General features: G+C 40.8%; 2 protein-coding genes across 5 annotated transcripts; one reads left to right on the forward strand and one right to left on the reverse strand.

The window, feature by feature from the left end:
- Positions 1-529: 529 nt before the first annotated feature.
- Positions 530-9,148, forward strand: naalad2 (N-acetylated alpha-linked acidic dipeptidase 2). 3 transcript variants are annotated; one of them, XR_016117192.1, is made up of 20 exons: positions 530-682; positions 2,105-2,213; positions 2,284-2,470; positions 2,888-2,989; positions 3,097-3,222; positions 3,481-3,561; positions 4,568-4,673; positions 5,151-5,244; positions 5,760-5,855; positions 6,151-6,236; positions 6,495-6,614; positions 6,696-6,778; positions 7,086-7,149; positions 7,226-7,293; positions 7,361-7,452; positions 7,574-7,664; positions 7,797-8,061; positions 8,138-8,219; positions 8,367-8,449; positions 8,789-8,925. XR_016117192.1 is itself a non-coding variant. In XM_089014106.1 (20 exons), exons 1-20 carry the CDS (start codon positions 601-603, stop codon positions 8,976-8,978), a joined length of 2,217 nt encoding a protein of 738 aa, XP_088870232.1. In that variant the 5' UTR covers positions 530-600; the 3' UTR covers positions 8,979-9,148. The 3 variants fall into 3 exon arrangements, 2 of the variants coding, with proteins under 2 accessions (XP_088870232.1, XP_088870233.1); XM_089014106.1 differs by having other exon boundaries at positions 8,357-8,449; positions 8,789-9,148; XM_089014107.1 differs by having other exon boundaries at positions 667-682; positions 2,319-2,470; positions 8,357-8,449; positions 8,789-9,148.
- Positions 9,149-9,193: 45 nt separating this feature from the next.
- Positions 9,194-22,356, reverse strand: numa1 (nuclear mitotic apparatus protein 1). 2 transcript variants are annotated; one of them, XM_089014105.1, is made up of 23 exons: positions 22,252-22,356; positions 22,011-22,075; positions 21,848-21,933; positions 21,697-21,770; positions 20,897-20,985; positions 20,636-20,710; positions 19,972-20,065; positions 19,717-19,873; positions 19,365-19,504; positions 19,124-19,235; positions 18,371-18,488; positions 18,047-18,187; positions 17,701-17,814; positions 14,718-17,363; positions 14,425-14,615; positions 13,968-14,105; positions 13,789-13,894; positions 12,227-12,425; positions 11,960-12,096; positions 10,428-10,721; positions 10,237-10,338; positions 9,598-9,903; positions 9,194-9,332 (listed from the first exon to the last, which is right to left on the reverse strand). In XM_089014105.1, the coding sequence occupies exons 2-23, from the start codon at positions 22,050-22,052 to the stop codon at positions 9,312-9,314; spliced, it is 5,382 nt and encodes a 1,793-aa protein (XP_088870231.1). In that variant the 5' UTR covers positions 22,053-22,075; positions 22,252-22,356; the 3' UTR covers positions 9,194-9,311. The 2 variants fall into 2 exon arrangements, with proteins under 2 accessions (XP_088870231.1, XP_088870230.1); XM_089014104.1 differs by having other exon boundaries at positions 14,703-17,363.
- Between the last annotated feature and the right edge of the window lie 4 nt (positions 22,357-22,360).

Below are 22,360 nucleotides of genomic sequence, written 5' to 3' on the forward strand. Positions count from 1 at the left end.
GTGGAGAACGCAACACATAACAAAAATGATAACTAAAAAACAGTTATGTTTACTCTGGCGTAACAAACTTTGGGGTTTTCTGCAAATCTAAACACGCCACACCTCTTCATTTGGGGCAACCTCTTCAACACTGGGGTAGGCGCTTGTTTGGATTTTTGGAAGCTGCAGGATGAGTTGAGTCAGCAAAACATGGCGATAGATAGCAGATCCATATGTCTACAGTATTTCTGATTAGTTCTCCAATTAATTTATGACACCATTTTTTCAAGTTAATCATAAACTGTTTTGATTTTAACTTGCCAAAGTGTTTGGAATAGTCGTGATTGCAAACATGCATATGTGAGACGTTAAAAAGTACCTTATTCACACCGAATCTTCCCCGAACACCGGAGTGGAGAACGCAACACATTACAAAAATGATAACTAAAAAAACAGTTATGTTTACTCTGACGTAACAAACTTTGGGTTTATTTATTTATTTATTTTTTTGCTAATCTAAACACGCCACACCTCCTCTTCATTTGGGGCAACCTCTTCAACGCTGGGGTAGGCGCTTGTTTGGATTTTTGGAAACTGCGGGATGAGTTGAGTCAGCAAAACATGGCGATAGATAGCAGATCCATTCGCTGTCTCTGGTGGATTTCGGCCGTGGCAGCTTTGTTTTGTTTGGGTTTCTTCGCTGGTGAGTCACTCGAACACAGCGGCAGCGATCACAATAATTATATATACAAAGACAGACTGTGCACGAGTAATTTAAACTTTGGTTATGCGGATTGTGTGGATGTGAAAGGGGGCGCGTTCTTTCGTAGTGATGAAACGGTACATGTTTGCATCCAGTATATCAACTACTACATGCTGAATAGATTTTGCAGGCCTGCGTGTGCGGGACTTTCACCTCTCCGATATATTTCACAATTACGGCGCGTGTTTGTGTTCAATATTTCTCAAATTTTGCTGACTTAAAGTACATACTTTAAAGGACAACCGACGTCTCCAGACAAATTGTGTACATAATTTGTAAAATGGCTTCAAATGACGTCTACTGAGCGTATTTTACAAATATTCCACCGCATATAGCTATATTTTACGTTTTAAGACTCGTTATATATTCCAGAAGTCTTGTTTTTAAATTGGTGACGAATCCGTATGTGACGTCACTGAAGGAACGCCCCTGACCGAAAAAAGGACACATTGTAGCAGTCCTTCCATCACGTCAATGCTTGTTTGGTCTGAAAACCTCATGTTGCACCAGAAAGAGCCAGAAGAGGGCGTCCAAGCTTCATGTAAGGAATTTATCAGCCTGTGGAAACGGGCTGATTCATTCCTCACAGGAGCTCGGTGGCCATTTTTGGCCTCTTTTTGGGTGAGACATTTCCCCCCAATGTTGCCTCAAAATTGGACAGAATAAATTATTTAATTGATTGCAAACATGTATGCTTTCCTCTTCAGAACTATTTGAATCATATTCATAACTGGATGTGTAACAAGAAAGTGTATTCTCCGAATCTGAAGCCATTGTTTTGATTCTCCAGCAATGCAGGACGTCGCGTGACGTCACAAACTGGGGGCGAGACTTTCTGAAAATGTCCAATTCGCAGCTCAATTTTTTGCAGATTTTGGACATTTTAAGTCATTTTTATTGGTGTTTTGCATTTGAATAAAAATATCATACTGCATGTTTTGTGTATTTTAGATGAACTAAAACGTTTTTCTGATGTCAGTTAGGAAACAAAAAAGTGACGTCGGTTGTCCTTTAAGCGAAACACTAAAACCAGTCCACTGTCAGCCAGACTGAGGGTGGCAGTTTGTTTTATCCATCAGAGTGCCTCAATTATTTGACAAATGTAACATGACATCTCACATTGGAAAATGAAAGTTTTCTTTTGTTTTTTTTTTCTTCCTGTTAACCATGTGGCCCATATCAAATAAGGCCATTTCTCATTGTTCTCTAAAAGTATCAACACTTTTGGTCTTGAGGCGACATAATGTTGAGTTTTGCCACACTTCTCAGACAGTTGAGAAGAAACAGATTTGTTCTCAAGATGTTTACAACATTTTTGAGTGATGCAGTTATCATCTGCCATCAATTGTGTACGCATCGTAGGCTGGTTTGCAAAGACCTCACACCCAAACCATACAAGCGGTGCATCCAGTCAATATTTGTGGGAGTTTCTGGATGAAATGCAGTCTAGCAAGATAAGAGAGCATCTCAGGTAAGAAGCTGTGCATTCTCTCAGGGGGTTATCCCAAAAGCAATATGATGCACTTTTTCCCCCTTTCAAGGAAATTTACACGTCTTCCCCACCTCGCCGGCACAGAGCAAAATCTGAAATATGCAGAACAGATTCAGAAAGAGTGGCAGGAATTTGGATTGGACTCAGTCGAAATGGTGCCATATGACGTCCTGCTGTCTTACCCCAACGTGTCTCGACCCAATTACATTGCAATAGTTGATGCGCAAGGCAATGAGGTAATGTCCATTCATGTAGTGTGAAGACACTTGCATTGAATCATGTGTACAGCTGAAGTGCATGATTGGATTGGATTTGCTGCTTCAATTCCAACCCGCAGCAGTTCCACATCTGCATCAGCGCTTTACGCTGACGCTCCTTTCTTCTCATTACGGGCTCCTCAATCTTTATATTTGGACAGTTAGAGATTTTTTTTCTTTTCCAATCATGGTACATACTATACAGTAGAAGGGCAAAATCATAAATATACTACAGCCAGTCTATAGTCTATATATTCTGTAAATTGTCAAAATTGATATTTTTAGTTTTCGTAGATCTGTGTTCTCAATTTACTTGTAGAGTACTAATTCTCAGACTTGTTGTTGCTTTTGACTACGTCGTGTTTCCCCGGGTTTTACTCTTTTTTTTCTCTGAAGGTTTTCAACACATCCTTGGCTGAGCCTGTTCCTGCAGGTTATGAAGACATCGCCAACATTGTGCCTCCGTACAGTGCCTACTCAGCCCAAGGACAACCTGAGGTGTACAAACAAACAAGAGGAGAATTAACATTGTCATGTTGATACAACGCAAATCAAGCACAGTCAATTAATTGGGGGTCCACGTCACTTGCTTTCGTTCTGCCCAGGGGGACTTGGTCTACGTCAATTATGGTCGCTCTGAAGACTTTTCCCTGTTGAAGCGGCAGATGGGAATTAATGTGACTGGCAAGATTGTCATTGTCAGATACGGAAAGATATTCCGAGGCAATAAGGTCAGAAATATTGTCCACTTGTAATTCTTAAACAAGCTCTTGTGCTGTACAGTTTTCAAATCGATTACTTTTTAAAAATGTTTTAAAATGCTGAGTACAGCGTAATTATGGATGCCTTTGGGGTTGTGATAAACGTATTTCACAGACATTATCAGGATAACTGAAAGGGTTTACATTGTATGTTTGGGGGCTGGGGTACATTTCCTCTAAAATTCATGAAGTGATGGTGAGAATTTTTCTCTCTTTTGCCTCCATCAGGTGAAAAATGCCATGTTGGTCGGCGCAAAGGGACTCATTTTGTTCTCTGATCCAGCTGATTACAGTGCCGAAGGAGTCAAGGTAAGTCAACACAGGACTGACTGTTTTCTAAATGCTCAATCAACCACTGCCGTATAAACATTTTCAGGGAGTATAGAAGTGCCAGAAAGGGGGATTTTATGTAGTAAAATGTACTTATTAATTGTCTATAAGTCTTTCGGTTGCACAAGTGTCTATCTACCCTTTTAGAAAAGGGCAATTTCATGGTTTGGAGATGAAGACACGCCTACATAAGTGAAAACACATCGGCTTATTTTCTACACTTCTGCTTCAAAGTGTCAGTTTGAGTGGTCTCTTCAAAAACGGGTTCATTTCGGAAAGACTGGAGAAATAGCATGAAAAGTATTTGCTTGAATGGTTAATTTTGGAGTGATAATGACATTGAAGAGGGGCCACATGCATGTTAAAAGAAACCCCGAAACAGTTTCAAAATTGTAAACAGCATATATGTATGTCCTGTACGACTGAGAGCTTACACAGACAGCATATATGTGCTTAACACATTCACTGCCAGTCCTGAATTTATTCGGAAATTGAAAATATGACATCGAGCACCATTCCCGAATTAGTCCAGGTTTTGTTTTTTCCTTGCTTGGGTGCCGATAAAGTGCTGGCCAGACCTGTGTAAATGTTTTTCCCTTCCACAAGAGGGCATCATTTCTATTTTTTCCATGTTAGCAGTTTGTTCCAGCTTCAGCTGTTGTTAAAGTGTTATATAAACCATTATGTATGTATTGCATTGTGTTTTCACAGCCACCCTCATTTCAAGCTCATATAACTCCATACCCAAATAATTTAGGAATTAAATCTTTTTTTTCTGATGAAAGAAGAGAGTCTATGGTTTCCTATGCTGCATTGAATGTGCCTCCTAAAACCCTAAAAAATATTCTGTGGGTCCTGGAATTCAAGTGACAATGACAAAAACCCTTGCACTGAAGTGGACACATTTTTCATGTCTGGCAATGAATGAGTCAAAATGGTGCGCATTTAACTTACTGAAAAATGTTGCTGTCATTGGTATGGATAGCCATATCCTGAAGGCTGGAACCTTCCGGGTGGTGGAGCTCAGAGAGGAAATGTTATGAACCTGAACGGAGCGGGAGACTCTCTCACCCCTGGCTACCCTGCTAAAGGTGTGTGGATTTATATATTTAAAGTTCCAAAAGTATGTGTGGAATACGAAATTTTTATTGCTGAAGGTACACCTACCAGGATGAAATGGTTGGAACAGTCCATACCTCAGACTGAAAATGCACTAGGAATGAGTTCGCTGATAATAATAATTATAATAATAATAATAATGTCATTCATAAGCGTCTTTCAAAACGCTCAAGGACACTTTACAATCACAGGATATGTTTTTTTTGTTGGTGAATAAAGAGTTATGTTATATCTGTTCTGTTTCAACTCGCAAATCAAATGTTAGAATGGGGGACTCCAATTAGTTTCAGTGGGCACAAAAATTCTGCCACAGCTGATGGAGCAAATTTGTATCTGTGTCTGTGTGGCTCGGTGCCAATGCAGGCTCATGGATCAGTGGTTGAGGACCTCTGCTTTACACTGTACCGTACGAACGACCGGAATCCAGATGATTGTTTCTTCTTTTCCAGAATACACGTACAGATCCCGTCCTGAGGATGGAGTGGGACTTCCCAGCATCCCTGTGCATCCGATTGGCTACCACGATGCATTTCACATTCTCAAGTACATTATTTGTACTCTTTTTCCTCTTTAACTCATTCACTGCCCTACCTGTGCAAAAATGTGTCCAATCCAGTGCCAGGGTTTTTGTCATTGTCAATCAAATTCCAGGACCCACAGAATATTGAGTGTTAGGACTACATAAACATTCAATGAAGCGTAAGAAACCTTAAACTCTCTTCTTTCATCAGACAAAAAGTTAATTCCTAAATTATATGGGTCTGGAGATATATGAGCACATGTTGGTTTATATAGCACTTTAACAACTGAAGCTGGAACAAAGCGCTAACATGTAAAAAACGGAAATGCTGCCCCCTTGTGGAAGGGAAAAACATTGCCAAAGGCCATGGCCAGCGCTTTATCGGCACCCAAACAAGAAAAAACAAAACCCGAACAAATTCGGGAATGGTGCTCTACGTCATATTTTCAATTCCCGAATACATTTGTGAATGGCAGTGAATGAGTTAAGATGACAATGCAAATGGATTAACAAAATTCATTTTTACCTGATTCAACAGGAATATGGTGGGACAAATTCCTCCAAATGACTGGATAGGAGCTTTAAATGTCTCCTATAGGATCGGTCCAGGTTTTACGGATGACTTTAAGAGCCAGTAAGTGTGTATGGCTTGTGCCCACATCCCCCCACGCACATTCATATACTGTCCCATTCCAACATCCATATTTTAGTGTTTGGGTTGTTCTTTTGTGTCTTTTTGAGGGGGCTTCTTGCTAATGAGCTAGTGGCGTCTTGCCACGATGAAACTCATTAGCGGCTTTGTATCTCTTGTTTGGGGAGAAGAAACAATTCCCACGATTGTATGAGCAATACTAGCGGCACATACATTGAATTGAGCTTAAGCCTGTGATGGTTAAAAAAAAATCATTTTGTAAATATGATCGTTCCAGGTTCGTGCGCATGAACATCCACACCAACAATCAGGTGGAAAGGATCTACAATGTCATCGGAAGGATAAGAGGAGCTCTCGAGCCAGGTACAAAGACATGAACCCTGAGCTATGGCACTATGGATTAGTTCTTGAAATAACTTGGTTATTTATACAGAGTCAATAAATTTGTTCACATGAGTGCACACTTTACATCAGAAAGTGCTAGCCAAGACCCTCTTCAGTGTGAGCCAGTTTTCATAATCACAATCTCATTGCATAACACTGAAGAAGAAATATCTGTTTAGTTAGATTTTAACTTCCAACTTAATCAGTATGCTCGAGGAGTTGTTTCTGTTGGACTAGACAGGTATGTCATTCTGGGCGGACACCGAGACGCCTGGGTTTTTGGAGCGATTGATCCCATGTCAGGAGCTGCTTTGGTCCATGAAACAGTCCGAAGTGCTGGGAGGCTTCTAAGCAAGGGTAAGTCCTGCTACCTTTGACAGGGAGCCTCAAGCACTGTGCGAGTAATCAATCACTATGAAAGTTTGTATCCGTGTGCAGGCTGGAGGCCGAGAAGAACAATAATATTTGCCAGCTGGGATGCAGAGGAATTTGGACTGCTGGGCTCGACAGAATGGGCAGAGGTAGAATATATTCAGTCTTTGCACCAATCAGTTTAGCTCATAATACAGTTTTACCCTGATGCTGTTTTCATTCTCTCCGCAACTTTTGCCAGTGGAGATGTACGTGGACTAAAGCGTATTTCAAAGTACACCATGCTTGATACAATAATGGGCTGACATTTGTTATGAAATTGTCAAGTTTACTTCGAAATACTACACGAGAGTTGCACTAGCGTGAACATGGAAATTACACCCATTTTAATGCTTAAGACAGGGGCGCTAGTCTTCCACAATGGGGCTTGAATCCTATACTCCATATCATCAACAGGATAATGCCAAAGTGCTTCAGGAGAGAGCGTTGGCCTACATCAATGCAGACTCTGGCATAGAGGGTGAGTGCAAATCATCTTCCCGGTGGATGTACTGGGCTTATGGTTTGAAGGTGATTTCTGCATTTGTCTTTTCAAGGTATGTACACACTCAGGGTTGACTGTACGCCATCTCTCCACACACTTGTGTATGACCTCACTAAGCAGGTAAACAAAATGCAACAGTTTTGGTAGCTAGATGAATTAAAGTCTCTCTCTCTATATATGTCTCTAGATAGCCAGTCCAGAGATAGAAGAGGAGGGAGTTTCGTTGTATGAAAGTTGGCATAAGAAAGACAACTGGACAAATGATCGTGATGCGCCCAGGCAGGTTACACAAAATGCAATAAGGAAACACAAAAAATTGCTAATTCATGTGTATTCACATCACGGTTGCTATTGTACTCATTAATCAAAACAATTTGGCCCACTCTCTTGCGTTTTGTAGAATCAGCAAGCTGGGCTCAGGAAGTGATTTCGAAGCCTATTTTGTCCGCTTGGGAATTGCAGCGGGGAGAGCAAGATACACCAAGAACAGGGTAAAAATTGTCAATTCGGGAGTCATTTTGATACAAATTAAACTCAGATAAATGACAATAGCGCATTTGTATCTTCGGTCGAACCACATTACAACTACTTGGATGTGTGTGTGTGTGTGCGCGTGTGTGTAGAAAATTGAGCGATACAGCAGTTACCCTGTCTATCACACTGTGTACGAAACCTTCGAGGTTGTGGAGAAGTTTTACGACCCTTCGTTCACAAGGCTTCGGGCTGTGGCTCAAGTAAGAGGCGGGCTGGTCTTCCTCCTAGCAGATTCCCAGATCGTCCCTCTGGATGCCAACCAGTATGCCATATCCCTCAACGCATACGCACGCAGCATTGCGGCAATGGCACAAACACACCAGGAGGAGATGCAGTCGAACGAGGTATCATTCGGTAAGTCGGGAACAGTACGTTGATCGAAATCATAATTGAATGACCAGATAGTCAGATTTTGTTTGCTATTTTGCAGACTCATTGTTTTCAGCTGTTGAAAATTTCACCATTGCGGCGAGGGAGTTTCACCAACGGCTAGAAAACATCAACAGAGTAGAGTAAGAAAACATTTTGCATGAGTGATAACTGACTCAAATGGCAGCCTCCCCAAATCAAAAAAGTTATTAAGCTATTAAGTGAGTGGGCGGCTAATAATTTCCCTCCGTATTGAGTGGCCTGTTCTCACATACATCAGCCCTCTGCAGGTACGTGCAATGAATGACCAGCTCATGTATCTGGAGAGGGCCTTTATAGATCCCTTGGGCTTACCTGGAAGACCATTCTACAGGTATTTCACACAAACCGAACCATATCTGTCTAGTTACATAACCCATAAACCACATAGCCATTTGAGGTTTTGGTATCAAATCACAAAATGGTCAAAGCTAGTAAAAACTACTGCATTGTTTGAAGACCAAGGTACACAAATAAGAATATTACAAAATGGATTCTCTGGGCGGGATGAATTATTTTCCTTCATTAACCGTAACATGCCGTATATGTTTGGATTGAATTGGATTTGCCTTTATTAGTCTCACAGTGGAGAAATTTACATTTCACAGCAGCAAAGTGATGAAAGGAATGAAGTTGGGAGTTCATATATTCACACGGGTCTTTTGTTTTACAGGCATATGGTATTTGCTCCGAGCAGCCGTAATAAATATGCCGGGGAATCTTTCCCCGGCATCTACGATGCATTGTTCGACATTGAGCACTCGGCGGACAGAGAGAAGGCCTGGAATGAAGTGAAACGACAAATCAGCGTAGCAGCTTTTACTGTGCATGCTGCTGCCATGACGCTGAAACCGCCTGCATGATTTTAATGAATCTTTGTTTGTTTATCTAGCCATTTAAATAAAATGAAGTGATCTATTACTGTACACATCAGGAAGTGTATAATATACCGACAGTATATCCAGTGCTTTTGATATTTGTTTGGTGATTGATTTGAGGGCTTTACGAAACAAAAACTCTTTTTTATTTCGTATTTGGAAATTGAGGCTCAATGTTCAGATAGCCCAATTTATTGTTTCAGAAGGTTTTATTTAACAAGTCAAGAAAATACAATGAAAACAGTAAAATAAGCTAAAAGTAAAACAGTGCGAAAAATGAAGCTTTAACTGGACAGTCATGTTGAATTGCTGAAAAACTCACACCATCCTCTTCTTGGTCTGCAGGGTAAAAAAAATATTAGATGGTAGAAAAATATCAGCACAATTCGATGAGACTTAAAAATAGCACTGTCACGCCTGAAACACCCAATAATTGATCGCGAGAGTATGTCAAGACTCCATCAATGTCAATGTTTGTCATTCAGTATGATGTAACCACAAGCAATTACAAACAAAAAGAACCATGCAAATCACGTTCAGAGACTTTGTCATTGTTCCAGGAAGATGTGATAGAGCACCGTTTCAGTCAAGACCATATCCGTACCTTGCGAGCACTTGCCGTCAATCGCGGAGCTTTGGAAGTCGTTTGGGGTGACTTTCTGTTTTCTTTGCTGATCACTTGAGGTGACTTGAAGCTTCCAACCGTTGCCCCACGCCCCGTTACCGCGTGGGAAATGGCGGTCTGATTATTTTCTTTTTTCATGGCATTTACGAGAGACCTCTTGGAGGTTTTGCTTGGCGACTTTCGGGTGGAGCTACGGAGTTTGTTCAGGCCTCTTTTCAGATAATTGTTGCTACTGTTCTTTGGGGTGTTGTCGATGGTGAACATCATAGACTGTCGGCGAGCAACCTGAGAAGGCAAAGAAGTTTGATTAGCTCATTCCTAATAGAAGCTGTTATTTGTTTCCATTTTCCATTCCATTTTGAACCGAGGCTTTTTTCAGCCATTTCTCCATAAACGTTTAATTTATTATAGTTTTATATTAAGATAGGAAATTATAAAGGACCTTGCCTCATGCTATTTTAGATTTATGCTCAGGTTGGAATAAAAATGAGGCTCATGTGACTCATCTATTCTTCAGTATTTCAATGTGTCATTTTCACTGACTCATTTGGAAGAGTAGATTATACATGGGTCATATTCTAATGTATGTATCCAAAGTAAGCCATTCCTCAAACTCACTGGACTGAGGACAGGGTGAAGTTGTGAGTTGGGAGGTCCACTGTCGATGTTCCTGTTTTTGGGAGTGAGAGGGCGTGGGAAGCAGCTGGCCTTCATTTTTTTCTGGAAAAAAACAATAAAAAAATCAGTGGTTGTATAAAAGTTCCGATCGAAATAATTCTTAAATATGAACGGATGGGAAATAGACTAACCTCAGGTGATGTTTGAGAAACATATAATGTCGAGGCAGATCGCTTTGTGAATCTCGGGCTTTTCAGTTGAGAGGAGCCGACCGATTTAGATGATGTGTAGTCCGCCATCAAAGACGGACGGTGAGAACGGACGCCGGCTCTGGTACTTGACTTTACCGGCGCGAGGGATTGGCGATGGGAAGATAGAGAGTCTTGCAGCTGGCCTGGCATGACGGACGCTCGGCGAATTGTCTCCGTCGGGTCACCCATACGTACATCTTCGTCTGTGAAAGGGAACACGCTCTTGCAGCCAACCTGAAGTAAAAGAAGGGGTCGAATTGATGCTATGGACTGACATTGCGATCTATGAAAACAATATACAGTAATGTCTCGTTATATCGATATTCTCGGGAGTCTGAAAAAATATCGATATAACCGGACTATCGATATATCAGATCCTGCGCGCATGTAATTTTCTCCTTGAGTTCATAGAAATAGTATCGTAATAAGCAGTACTATCGATATAACCGATATCGATATAACGAGACTTTACTGTAGTATTTAAAGGACAACCGACGTCTCTGGACAGGTAGCGTCCATAATTTGTAAAATGGCTTTAAATGACTTCTACTGAGCGTATTTTAATAAGATTCCACCGCATATAGCTATATTTTACGTTTTAAGACACACGCTGAATATTCAGGAAGTCTTGTTTTTGAGTTGGTGACGAGTACGTACGTGACGTCACCAAAGGAACGGCCCTGACCGAAAAAAAGACACATTGTAGCAGTCCTTCCATCACTTCAATGTATTTTGCTGTACTTGCTTGGTCTGACAACCTCGTGTTGCACCCAAAAGCCGCCAGAAGAGGGCGTCCAAGCTCCATATAAGGAATTTATCAGCCTGTGGAAACGGAGGTGGCCGCAGGAGGTCGCCATTTTGTGCCTCTTTTTTTGGGCCAGACATTTCCCACCAATGTTGCCTCAAGATGGCACGAAATAAATTCTTTAATCGATTGCAAACATGTATGCTTTCCTCTTCAGAACTATTTGAATCATATTCATAAGTGGATGTGTAACAAGAAAGCATATTCTCCGAATCTGAAGCCATTGTTTTGATTCTCCAGCAATGCAAGACGTCTTGGCGTGACGTCACGAACTGGGGGCGGGACTTTCTGAAAATGCCCAATTCGCAGGTCATTTTTTTTGCAGATTTTGGACACTTTAAGTCATTTTTATTGGTGTTTTGCATTTGAATAAAAATATCATACTGCGTGTTTTGGGTATTTTAGATGCTATAAAACGTTTTTTTTTATGTCAGTTAAAAAACAAAAAAGTGACGTCGGTTGTCCTTTAACTTTACATTACAATATCTGACAGTGTGCGTATCCCAGATACACACACGTGAGCACTTCTTTGGTTCAAGCAGCTTCTTTTGTTATGTTTACCTATGATTGGAACTTTGAAGCTAAAAGCATGTGCAGTTAGAAGGGTGCGACGGTGGGTTGGCAGGGGTCTTAGAGTGTTACAAAAGATGAGAACCAATCTACCAACCTGAAACTCTGCAGGATAGCTGCTTTTGAGATGAGGAAGACAAGCTTTGTTCCTGGCCTGGAGCTCAGCAATTCTCATCCAGTCATCAGGCGCACCATCTGGTTCGTTCTCTGCCCCAATGCTGAACGTACACGCAGCTGAACACATCAGCCAACAGGAAATTAAGCGCATAGTTGTTTGCTGAGATGCTATTAAAATAACAGCCATTCAGTGATCATGCAAGTTATTTTTGATACGTCACTCTAGTGCAACTAGGTTTAAACTTACTCTGAGAATGGATCGTGCTGCGTCGGTACCCAGGAAGACCACTCAGCTGATTGCTGGCAGTGGCGGCCATTCCAACGGGTGTCTTTAAAACCTCCACGGACACCGGGCGTGAGCCATGGGCACTAGAAATGTTGGGCTGGGAGTGAGCTGATGCTAGGCTGTAAAACGTTTCTTCATCTTCAACACCACCTGGAGTTTTCTGAAGAGGATTCCAATAAGAGTTGACTGCAATGCTTCAAGAACAAAGTTTGATTACTTTGTAGGAACATGTCAAAGGACACTGGATGGCCACTAGACAGTCATTTATTTGACAATACGAGAGTGTCTTCTGTTCACTAAGTTCCATTCAGACAATACAAGCAATTTGTATGCAAGCAAAATGCTCTGTAACCTAAGACTAACCAATGCAGTAGTAAATAAATTATTCCAGTAAATTTGTGCAAATAAAGTTGCTTGACCATCAATTAAAACTGACTGAGTATCACCGGCCGAAAATTTGCAGATTTTGGTGAAAGCAGGAATGCATCTGGGAAATTTAAAAAGGGGGCCAGTTGGCCACCTTGTGTCTGAAATGTGGGCCCAATTCTAAAATTGATGGGCCTGATTTAACTACATTGCTGAAGTATACAAAACTGATTGAAATAAACCAAAATACATTCATTGGAACATGATATTTTTTTTTGACTAAAATCTATTTTTCTAACTTATAAACAACTTTAATTCAAGACAAATAATGTATTCATAGATAAGGTAAACATTTTCCACTTTCCTTAGTTACTACACAATCAATCCTGTGCTATTTTGATATTCTACGGTATTACAGAGAAGACAAACAGAACAGACTTAGCACAATATTTCTCACTCGTGTCAACTTAAATTTAGTTGCTTTGAAGATTTCTAATGTGCTGCAACAGCTCTGAAATCCTTCCCATTATCCACTAAATTCGAACGATGAACAGCAGTTAATATTAATATTATTAATATTCGATTACAGTACTTGATCTCTTTTGGCAGTTTTGGCGGATCACGACGAAAGTTAAAAATACAGAAGGAAAACGACGTTTTCAATTGCTGTTTAACTAAATTTGTTTCTTGAGCTATTTTAACAGAGGTACGTCATATGTGGCGCAGATCTTGGAGCAATATGCAGCAATCGTAATAGACGTTAGCCGGTGCAGTGGAGTTACAAAAGTTGCGCCAGTGGCTGTCAAAATGCGTAAGTGGTGCAAGGACGAGGCCCAGATGCCTCACTGTGAAATTAATAAAATGCACGTTTCATTGAAGGATATAAATGTTTGTTTTCAATTGTTACAGGGTAATTTTCAAATTGTTCAAAAACCCTTTGCAAGAAGGAAAGTAGTGGTGAATGTCTGGCAAATGTTTGAGAGCCTGAACGAACCCTGACAAGCATGCAACATTCAGTGCAAACACTAAAATTTTCGCCGCTCGCTGGGATAAGGGTGGGAGTTGGCACAGTCGTAAACAGAGGACCCCTTGCTCAGGGTGAAATGCACTTTGTTGAAATATTAAAGTTGAGAAAAATGCCAACAAGTTTCCATTACCTTTGTCATGGTTATGTTTATAACTTGCGTCGTCCTCCGTTTCTTGACAGACGACAATGCATTTGGATAGCGGAAGTCCACTTCGCTTTTGCTTTCCGCGGAGGTTCTACATGAAGAAAATGTATGGACCATACCCCAATTAGAAATGTAAAGCAAGTTAAAACTCAAATGCCATTTACCTGTTGTCATGTCTGGTATTTATTGGTGTTAGATAAAGACTTTCCAGTGACTCGGCCTTCAGACCACGTCGTTTAGCTGCTAGTCTTTCAGAACTACGAACCAGCGGCGTGCTCGACTCCTCGGGTGCCGAAATGTTCCTGCAAGAATGGAGGAGAAATGATGATGTAAATTCAATTTTGGTTTAAATTATTGCTGTCATGGATTATTTTGGTACAAGTTTTCCGTCGATGAATTTCGGTTCACTTGATACTTGTATACCGTATTTTCCGCATTATAAGGCGCATCTACAAGCCTTCCTTTTTTTTTTCAAAGGCTGACATTACACTTTATAATCCTGTGCGCCTTATATATGGAAAAGGTTTTTAAATAAGTCATTCATTCAAGGTGTGCATTATCATGTGGTGTGAAGGTGCGCCTTAGAGTCCAGAAAATACAGTACTAAACACAAAATGAAACCTTTCGTTGTTGAGCAAGTCCTCAAGGGAGCTTTGGTCCAGACTGTCCGAGCTCATGAGTCTCTCAGGTTCCGCTTTTGTATGAACATTTGAGCGTGAGCCTGCAACGTTCAAGTAAAATGACTCAGAGATTCCTCCATGATGACAAGGGTTTTGGTTGTGCGCACGTAGATTCAGGTCAGCGAAGGCCACCTTCAGAAAGAAGAAATGAATCAAAAAAGGGGAAAGAGAGAAACCCGGATGATGAGCAGGCTGTGGAGTTTTTAGAGCTTTTGTCACCTTCATCTCACTCACATCTGGCTGATGAGTGGACAGCGGCAGTTTCTCCATCAGATGAGCACATTCCCGCTGTGTTTCAAGTAACTGCTGCCTGTTGTCTTTCCGTTGGACATGCTTTACGTCCAATTGTCTTTTAAGGTCATCGAGCTCGAGTTGAAGAACGTGTGTCGTTTTGGCAGCCTCTTCCTGATACTGAGCAAGCATCTTGGCATTGTCCTGAGCCTCCTGCTTGGCCTTTTGAAGCAACTTAGCTTGGATGGCAAGCTCAGCATTAAGCGTGTTGAGGCTATGGTCTTTTTCAGCTGTTTGGGTTTTGATATTGGTTAACTCAGACTTGAGCAGGTCACGTTCCTCTTCGGTCTTAATGAGGAGTTCCTGCTTCTCATCGTGACGTTCTCTAAGCTTCAGAATCTCTTTTTCAAAAGAAGAAAGCTGTTTCTGCTGGATGGCCTCTTGAAGTTGCGTGTCTTTTTCGTTCTGCTCTTGCTCAGACTTTAATTGTTTCTTTAAATGTTGGAGCTCTTGAAGAAGTAAGTCAAACCGTTTGGAGTTGTTGGCATTCAGTTGCAGGATATGTTCCTGTTGAACTTGGATCTCCGCAGTCATCTTCTTCACCTCTGCCTCCGACGCAGATAGTTGATGGTCTAGAAGCCTTTTCTGGTCAACACGTTCTTGCTCTTGTACACTCATCATAGCCAACTGGGCCTGAACCTTTTGCTCGGCTTTGGTGAGCAAACGGTTCACCGCTGCCAACTGGTCTTTGAGATGGCTGATTTCTTTTTGTGGCATAACTGTCTGTAAAGCGTTTTCTTTCTGCGTGGCAAGCTGTTGCTCTAGAGACCTTATGCGGTCCCTCAATATGGTTACCTCTTCAGAAGACGATTCCATAAGGCTTAGATATGCGTTTCTTTCCTTTGAAATGGCAATTTCCTTATTTGCCAGGAGATCAGTTTTGCTTTTGTTTTGTTCTTCTGCATTTTGAAGAGATTCAGTGACACTTTGTAGTTGCCCCTTGAGATCCTGAATGTTATTCTTCAGCAACTCAGTCTGCTTGGCGCTCTCTGTTCTCAAGGTGTCAAACTGGTTGTCTTTGGTTTGAACTTCCTCCTTGAATTGTTTAGCCTCCTGCAAAAGATCCGTGTTGTCCTTTTTGAGTGCCTCAACGTAGAAAGTGTTCTCGTTCTCCAGCTTGACAAGTAAATCTTCTTTGGCCTTCACTTGGTCCTTTGTCATCAAGAGAGAATGACTCAAACTTTCTAGTTCTTTATCCAGATCATTGATCTTCTGTTGGAGCAGTTCAGACTGCGTTGAGCTCTCATTCATGAGCAGACTGAGCTGCTCCTCTTTGACATGTAGCTTTGAAATCAGGCTGCTCACCTCTTGCTGAGAAGAATCCATCTGTGTCTGCAGTTTCTCTATTTGCTGAGTACTCCGTGAATTCTGCTCGGCAAACAGATTCTCTTTGGATTTCAGATTCTCCTCAGTATTCTTCAGCGATGAACCGAGGCTTTTCACCTGTTCCTCTAAACTGTGGATGTCTTGATGAAGAAGTTGTGACTTCTCTGAAAACTGCTCATTTAATGAAGCGATGTGTTCCTCTTTCGTCTGGATCTCTGCCTTCATGGTTCTTACGCTCTCTTCAGAAACTGTCAGTTGCTGCAGCAAAAGGTCTTTTTGACCAGCGCTTTCCTGCTCTTGCTTAGCGAGCAGATCCTGTAGAGTTTGAACATGGTCTTCGGCCTTTTTTAAAGAGTTAATCAGACATTCAACTTGGCTTTTGTGATGGTTTATCTGAACTTTAAGGATTTCAGACTGCTTCAAACTGTCTTTGTGCAAGATGACAAGCTGCTCATTCCGGGCCTCTATCTCTGTGCTATGCCTGCTAGCATCCGCCTCACTAGTTAGAATCTGTTGCTGGAGCATTTCCTGCTGCTTGATATTCTCTTGTTTGGTTCGAGCCAACAGGTCGTGCTTAAGTTGAACTTCTTGTTCAGCGTTTTGAACAGACAAGCCCAGGTTTTCCACTTCAACTGTCAAAGTCTGGATTCTATTTTGGAGAGTAACTTGCTGATTAGAACTCTCCAGTTGTAGTTGGGTCAGAAGTTGTTCGTTAGTTTCAATTTCATCTTTGCTTTTTATGGCTTCAATTCTAAAAACCTTAACTTCTTCTTTGAGAATGTTGATTTGAATATCTTTATCCACCAAAATTGCGGTTAGGTCATGAAACTTGGTTTCAAGATCTTTCACTTTTTCTTTTGATTGATGAAGGAGGTGTTCTTTCTCTCGACTTGTTTCTCTCAGGGTGTCCAATTCTTGTTGTAAAGCAGCAATAAGATTCTGGACTTCACTAACCTCCTGGGCTTTCCGCTGCTCCGCTTGCTCGAGTTGAAATTTAAGATGATCGATCTCTTTTTGAAGGGCTGCTCTCTGCTCAGAGAATTCCTTCTGCCACTCTTTTAAAATGCAATCCTTAGCTTGAGCAATATTTTCAATCTGAAGGTTTTGTTGCTCCAGGAGTTCTTTCTGTTGGGCGATTTCTTGTTCATATGCTGAAAGCTGCAGTATTTTGGCCTCCACATTGGCCTCAGCCTGCTTCAGGCTGCCAACTGTGCTGTCCAATTTGTTCTTTAGGTGGCCAATTTCACACTCCAGCTCATCTCTCTGGAAATTTAAACATATGCAAAATTACTAAAGCTAACGCTTTCAGAATGTATGAAATCCGAATAATGTGACAGTTAATTCCTTGATGTATCGGGTGCTCCACCTTTCTTATCCATCTCTCCATTTTCACATTCGTTTAAGCGAACTCCACACAGGAACGCCACAGCCAAAATTGAAAGATGCACCTCTGCACGGTGAGGCGGACACACTAACAGCAGCAATCCCTGCTCTCTGTAGTTACTTTGTATTTTCGTAGACAGACTTACTTTTCATATTCTGCGTTCAAATTTCCCTTCTCATGTGATAAATAGCCCACTATGATAGTGACTTTATTTACCTCAAATACAGTCCCCATGTTTTCACCAACATCGTGCATAGTGGCTATCCTAATTTCCTCTTCCAAAAATGAAAGCTTCCCCTGGAGGATCTGAATGTGTTCGGCCAGGAGTTCCTGTCATGGAACAAAGTATTAAACATGGGAATAGTTGCATTAGTGAATTTCTGAACAATCTTTTGGATTAATTTGGATATTAACCATTTCTTCAGTCATATGCCTATTAACACAATGCTAATACAACAAGACAATGAATTCCAAGGAAATAATATCGAATCAAACTTTACTCAGAATTGAATCCCCAGCCAATGAAAGAGTAGCATCTCTCCAAGGCAGTAGACATCCCTACCTTCTGTGCAGTGGCTTCACAGAGTTCAGACTGCAGGTGGTCCATTTTGGCTCTCCACTCCTCTTGACCAGATGCTAAGGTTTCGGTCAGCCTGCCAACTTCCGCTTCAAATGTGGACAACTGTGCATTGGCTCTACGCATCTGAGAAAACATAATACTTGGGTGCGCTACACAGACGGGTCATATGCGTGTGTTTATTTCTAGTCGTTAGCTTTGTCCTATTGAACACATCGATATGTGATTTTAACCGGCAGACTATTTTTTTTTAAACCCGTCGATACCAAGTTAAGAGAACGTCTCTAAGGTTTGACCAAGTTTTGATACCTGTGATGAGAGGACACCGTTCTCCTCTTCAAGTTCATTCACTTTTCGCTCCATCAGTGAAACGTTACTTTTGCAGTCCTTGTTGTCTTTTACAATTTCATGGAATCGCATCTGTAACCTAGAAGAAAAATGTCGGAATGTTGGTGAGGGACAACCCACTATAGTACCATACTATCATTTGTGAAAATAACCTGGCTTTGCATTAAAGTGGTTTTGCCTACAGTTCTTTTGTTAGCAAATCACCAAAACCCAGGAGTGAGAGGTCCCTCATAATAGAAAGTAACATGAAAAGACATTAGGAACCACTCCATTAGGTCATAATTAAGATGCCAATATCAGGATGAGTCATTAAATTGCCATTCTGAACAGATAATTAATTTTTAGTCATTATATTTTATGCCTATTAATTCCTTAGTTCTCAAAGGAGACCTGTGAGTTGGCTCAAATGTGCGTATAAAAAGGTTAATTCCGTTTGAAATGTCCCATTACCGTTTCAAACGGCTCAATTTCAAGAAATTATGTGATAGAGTTTTTTTTTAACGACAGGTGCGCTTACCCATTTGCTAAGCACTGTGTAAATTACAACTGTAGGACATTGGAAAGAAATGTTAAAATATCACTATGTAAAAATAATGTTTTTACAATCACATACACACAAGGTTGGTGTTATTTTAAAAATGTAAATCAGTCATTTCATTATTCTGACTCTTTATTGTGCTTAAAATGAGCTTGAGAGAGGGGAGCTGATCTTACGATATATTCTTGCTCTCAAGTTCAGTGATTTGCTCCTTCGTCGTCAGCTCTTGATGACTCTGCTCCTTTTTCATCTTGTCCAGGCGATGCTCCAACTGGTTAATATGAGATTCTGAGGAAAACAAGTGAAGAACAAAATATTAAAAGTGGAAAAGTGGGACACATGCATTATACTTTTACCATTCGAGGGTCTTGTAAATAAATGCAGAGGATATTAAAAAAAAGTAGACAAATTCAGCACCTCTTTGTGAAATGAGTCTAATTTTGTCGGCAAGGTCCCTCTCCAGTCCATCCCTATAATCTTGTTCCTTGATCATGTGTCGTTGGATCTTCCTCAATTGGAATTTGGGTGTGTTCATGACATCCTGAAGAGGAGAATTGCTGTGGAAATAAATACATAGAGCTAAATCACGCTGGGCTCATGTACATTTCTAGAACAATGATTGTTTTACAATTGGAGGGGACATGTTACAGAGGTAACTTTAAAAACAAATGCGGTGACGAGCAGGAAGTTTGACCTTAGGCTCCAGCTTGCCCTGAAACCCTTCAGCGATCAGCAAATGTATGTATGGATGGATAGGAGCCAATGATACCTGACAGAAGATGACGCCACAGTATGCATATCCACAAATTTGATTTTCGGTGTGCGATGGAATACAGGTGAGTCTTCATCTGAGAGCATGGAGGCTGTAGACACACTGGAAGTAGAGGTGCTTGGTTTTCGTGCCAAGTCAGGAGGCACAGGTAAATCTGAAAGATGAAGACAAACCAAATCAGGTTAAAAGTGCATCAAAAGCCTGAATGCAGATGAGATCAAACACAAGGCCTTAAATGGATGAGAGACTCACATTTCTTTGCCAAGTAGGCATCGAGGCCACTGCTCAGAAAAACACTGCCATGACTCTCCATCACAAAAGACAGAGTAAGATTTGCAATTTCCCTCTGACAAGAAAAACACAAATGTGTTTACTACAATGGCACAGATTCAATGGAGAAAACACATTAAGCAGAGGTTATTTTGCCGCGACAATTGCCGGTGAGACGTTTTCTGTGACGGCCAGGAATGTTATTAATGTTTCTTTTTTTAATGATGTGAAGACTGTTGTTTTACAGTTCAACAGATTTCCCCAAAACGACTGCCGATTCTAGCTGTGGCCGAGAGACCGATTTCAGTCCAGTAATTTCGTGTTTCCTAATCATAACAGTCCATAGGGGAGAATCTGAATTAAACGATTGAACTTTTCTTAATTCTATCCTGACCTCATTTTATCCAATTAATTTTGCCTCTTTTCCACACACTAATTATCCTTTCCCAAACCATTCTTTTTTAATGTGGCCCTAATAATTTTGCCAAATAGCAAATTCAGTATTAAGAAATCAGACACCTTTGTTGGTCTACTGTGGCATGTTTGAAAATGTCATTGCCGTCATGAAGAGTAAAATCCATTGATAAGACGATGCTAATTGGTAAAAATATATAAAACTGCATCCAAAAATATTTTGCCTGTTTACCTCAACTTCAAAGTCCAAGGTCTGAAGTGTGCAGCGTTCACCCATCATGTCATGGTAAATCAATAACAAAAGCACCTGAAAATATACACAGCAAGTCAGACATGCCATTATCTTTTTTTATGAGGCACAAGACTCACAATACAAACATAGCATGTTACAAAACAATATTTAGCAGCCAGTCTAAAAAGACAACACATGAAGAATAGCAATAATGCAAACTATTACATGCAATCTGATGCAGAACAGCTTTTCTACATATACCTTTGCAATTTCCACAGTCAGGTTGATTCCATTTCTTATGTTGTCCCATGATAACGATGTGCTTTCGGTCGGACGAAATCTGCAATCGTCTGGCCAACAAGAAGGTGTTATGGTAAATAATGGCTGTCAGATAACATTAATAAAACATACAGTGAGCCGGCAAATAAGTCCAACTGAAATTTAAATATTTTGCAAAAACTTCAGGGTTGGTTAATTTAATTGAAGGAGGTGGGAAGTCTGATTTTTCCGATAAAAACTGCATTTAGATCTGAGACGCCCAAGTTCCAAACTCGCAAGAGTGGAAGTGAAAGAAAACACACCCTTCAACGTGACTTTTTCACCTGGACGGGAAAATGTTCTTCATTTTTATGTTGATTTATGTTCCCTGTTCCAATGAAATAACTGACAAGATTAAATTCTCGCGGCATTTGTACGATTTCCCACCTTCCACTGATGCAGTATAATTGAATTACAGTAAAGTCTCGTTATATCGATACTATTCCTATGCACGCACGGAGAAAATTACATGCAAACAGGGTCGGATATATCGATAGTCCCGGTTATATCGATATTTTTCGGACTCCCTTGAATATCGATATAACGAGACTTTACTGTATTTCGGACAACGCATACTTTTTAAAGCACAGTGCACTAACGGTTCCGTGCCAGCTCTAGTCATGTGACACGCCTACCTGCCCCAATTGACACTACATTAATCTGAAAACGTCAATATTTTGAGAAGGGAGGGTGGGGGAGATAGAGAGAAAGAAATAAAATTCTGTGACAGATGTCAAACTCACTCTCCACAAATTCTGCAATGACTTTAAAACGTTCCTCAGTTGACTGAATTAATGTAGGGGCTTGTTCTTTTTTCCTGAAAATAAACGGAGGAAAACAAAAGTAAACAACAACTTATATGTTCAAAATGAGCAGTTGTGCTAATGTACTCACAGTTTGTAAACAACACGAAGCAGAAACTCCCCATCACGTAACTCTTCTATGTCAATTTCTCGATGGGCCAATTTTATATTATTGATCTGAAAACACAGAATGGGGGAGTTTAGCTCAAAATCTAAAACTGTAAATACTACAAAACACGTTAGCTCCAATTTACCCAGCTAAGAAGAGACTGCACGCCCCGATTAAGAAGTGCCATCTGGAAGACCCTTCCTCTCAATTCTGTCAGGAATAAGAACCATTATTTAACAGGCTGTCTTCCCCGAGAAACATACGCGAGCACGCCATCCACACCCAAAATGGTAGTCTTCTGTCAACATTGTTGACAGAAGATTCAACCATACTCACTGGACATCGTTCGTCTGGAAAAGGACTACTGTTGTCAAAGGCCAACTTACCCCAATGAAATTGTTAATTCCACGCTTAACGTGAAAACACGGTTGGTCTCGGACTTCATACACTAACGTGAGTTGAACGATTTCCTTTACGTGTATGGTTTTTAAAACA

Source organism: Hippocampus bargibanti, linkage group LG14, assembly GCF_051943395.1.
Source record: "Hippocampus bargibanti isolate YZ-2025 linkage group LG14, ASM5194339v1, whole genome shotgun sequence".
Lineage (NCBI taxonomy): Eukaryota > Metazoa > Chordata > Actinopteri > Syngnathiformes > Syngnathidae > Hippocampus > Hippocampus bargibanti.

Bases quoted from the DNA above. Each gene is read 5' to 3' on its own strand.
- naalad2 (XM_089014106.1), top strand. From the start codon at position 601: ATGGCGATAGATAGCAGATCCATTCGCTGTCTCTGGTGGATTTCGGCC. The intron at 7,665-7,796 runs GTAAAAATTGTC...GCGTGTGTGTAG, and splicing joins CAAGATACACCAAGAACAGG to AAAATTGAGCGATACAGCAG. The intron at 8,062-8,137 runs GTAAGTCGGGAA...GCTATTTTGCAG, and splicing joins GTCGAACGAGGTATCATTCG to ACTCATTGTTTTCAGCTGTT.
- numa1 (XM_089014104.1), bottom strand. From the start codon at position 22,052: ATGGCACTTCTTAATCGGGGCGTGCAGTCTCTTCTTAGCTGG. The intron at 14,106-14,424 runs GTTTCATTTTGT...CCATTCTTGCAG, and splicing joins GACTTGCTCAACAACGAAAG to GAACATTTCGGCACCCGAGG. The intron at 12,097-12,226 runs GTAAGTTTAAAC...TGATGTGTTCAG, and splicing joins CAGCACGATCCATTCTCAGA to CTGCGTGTACGTTCAGCATT.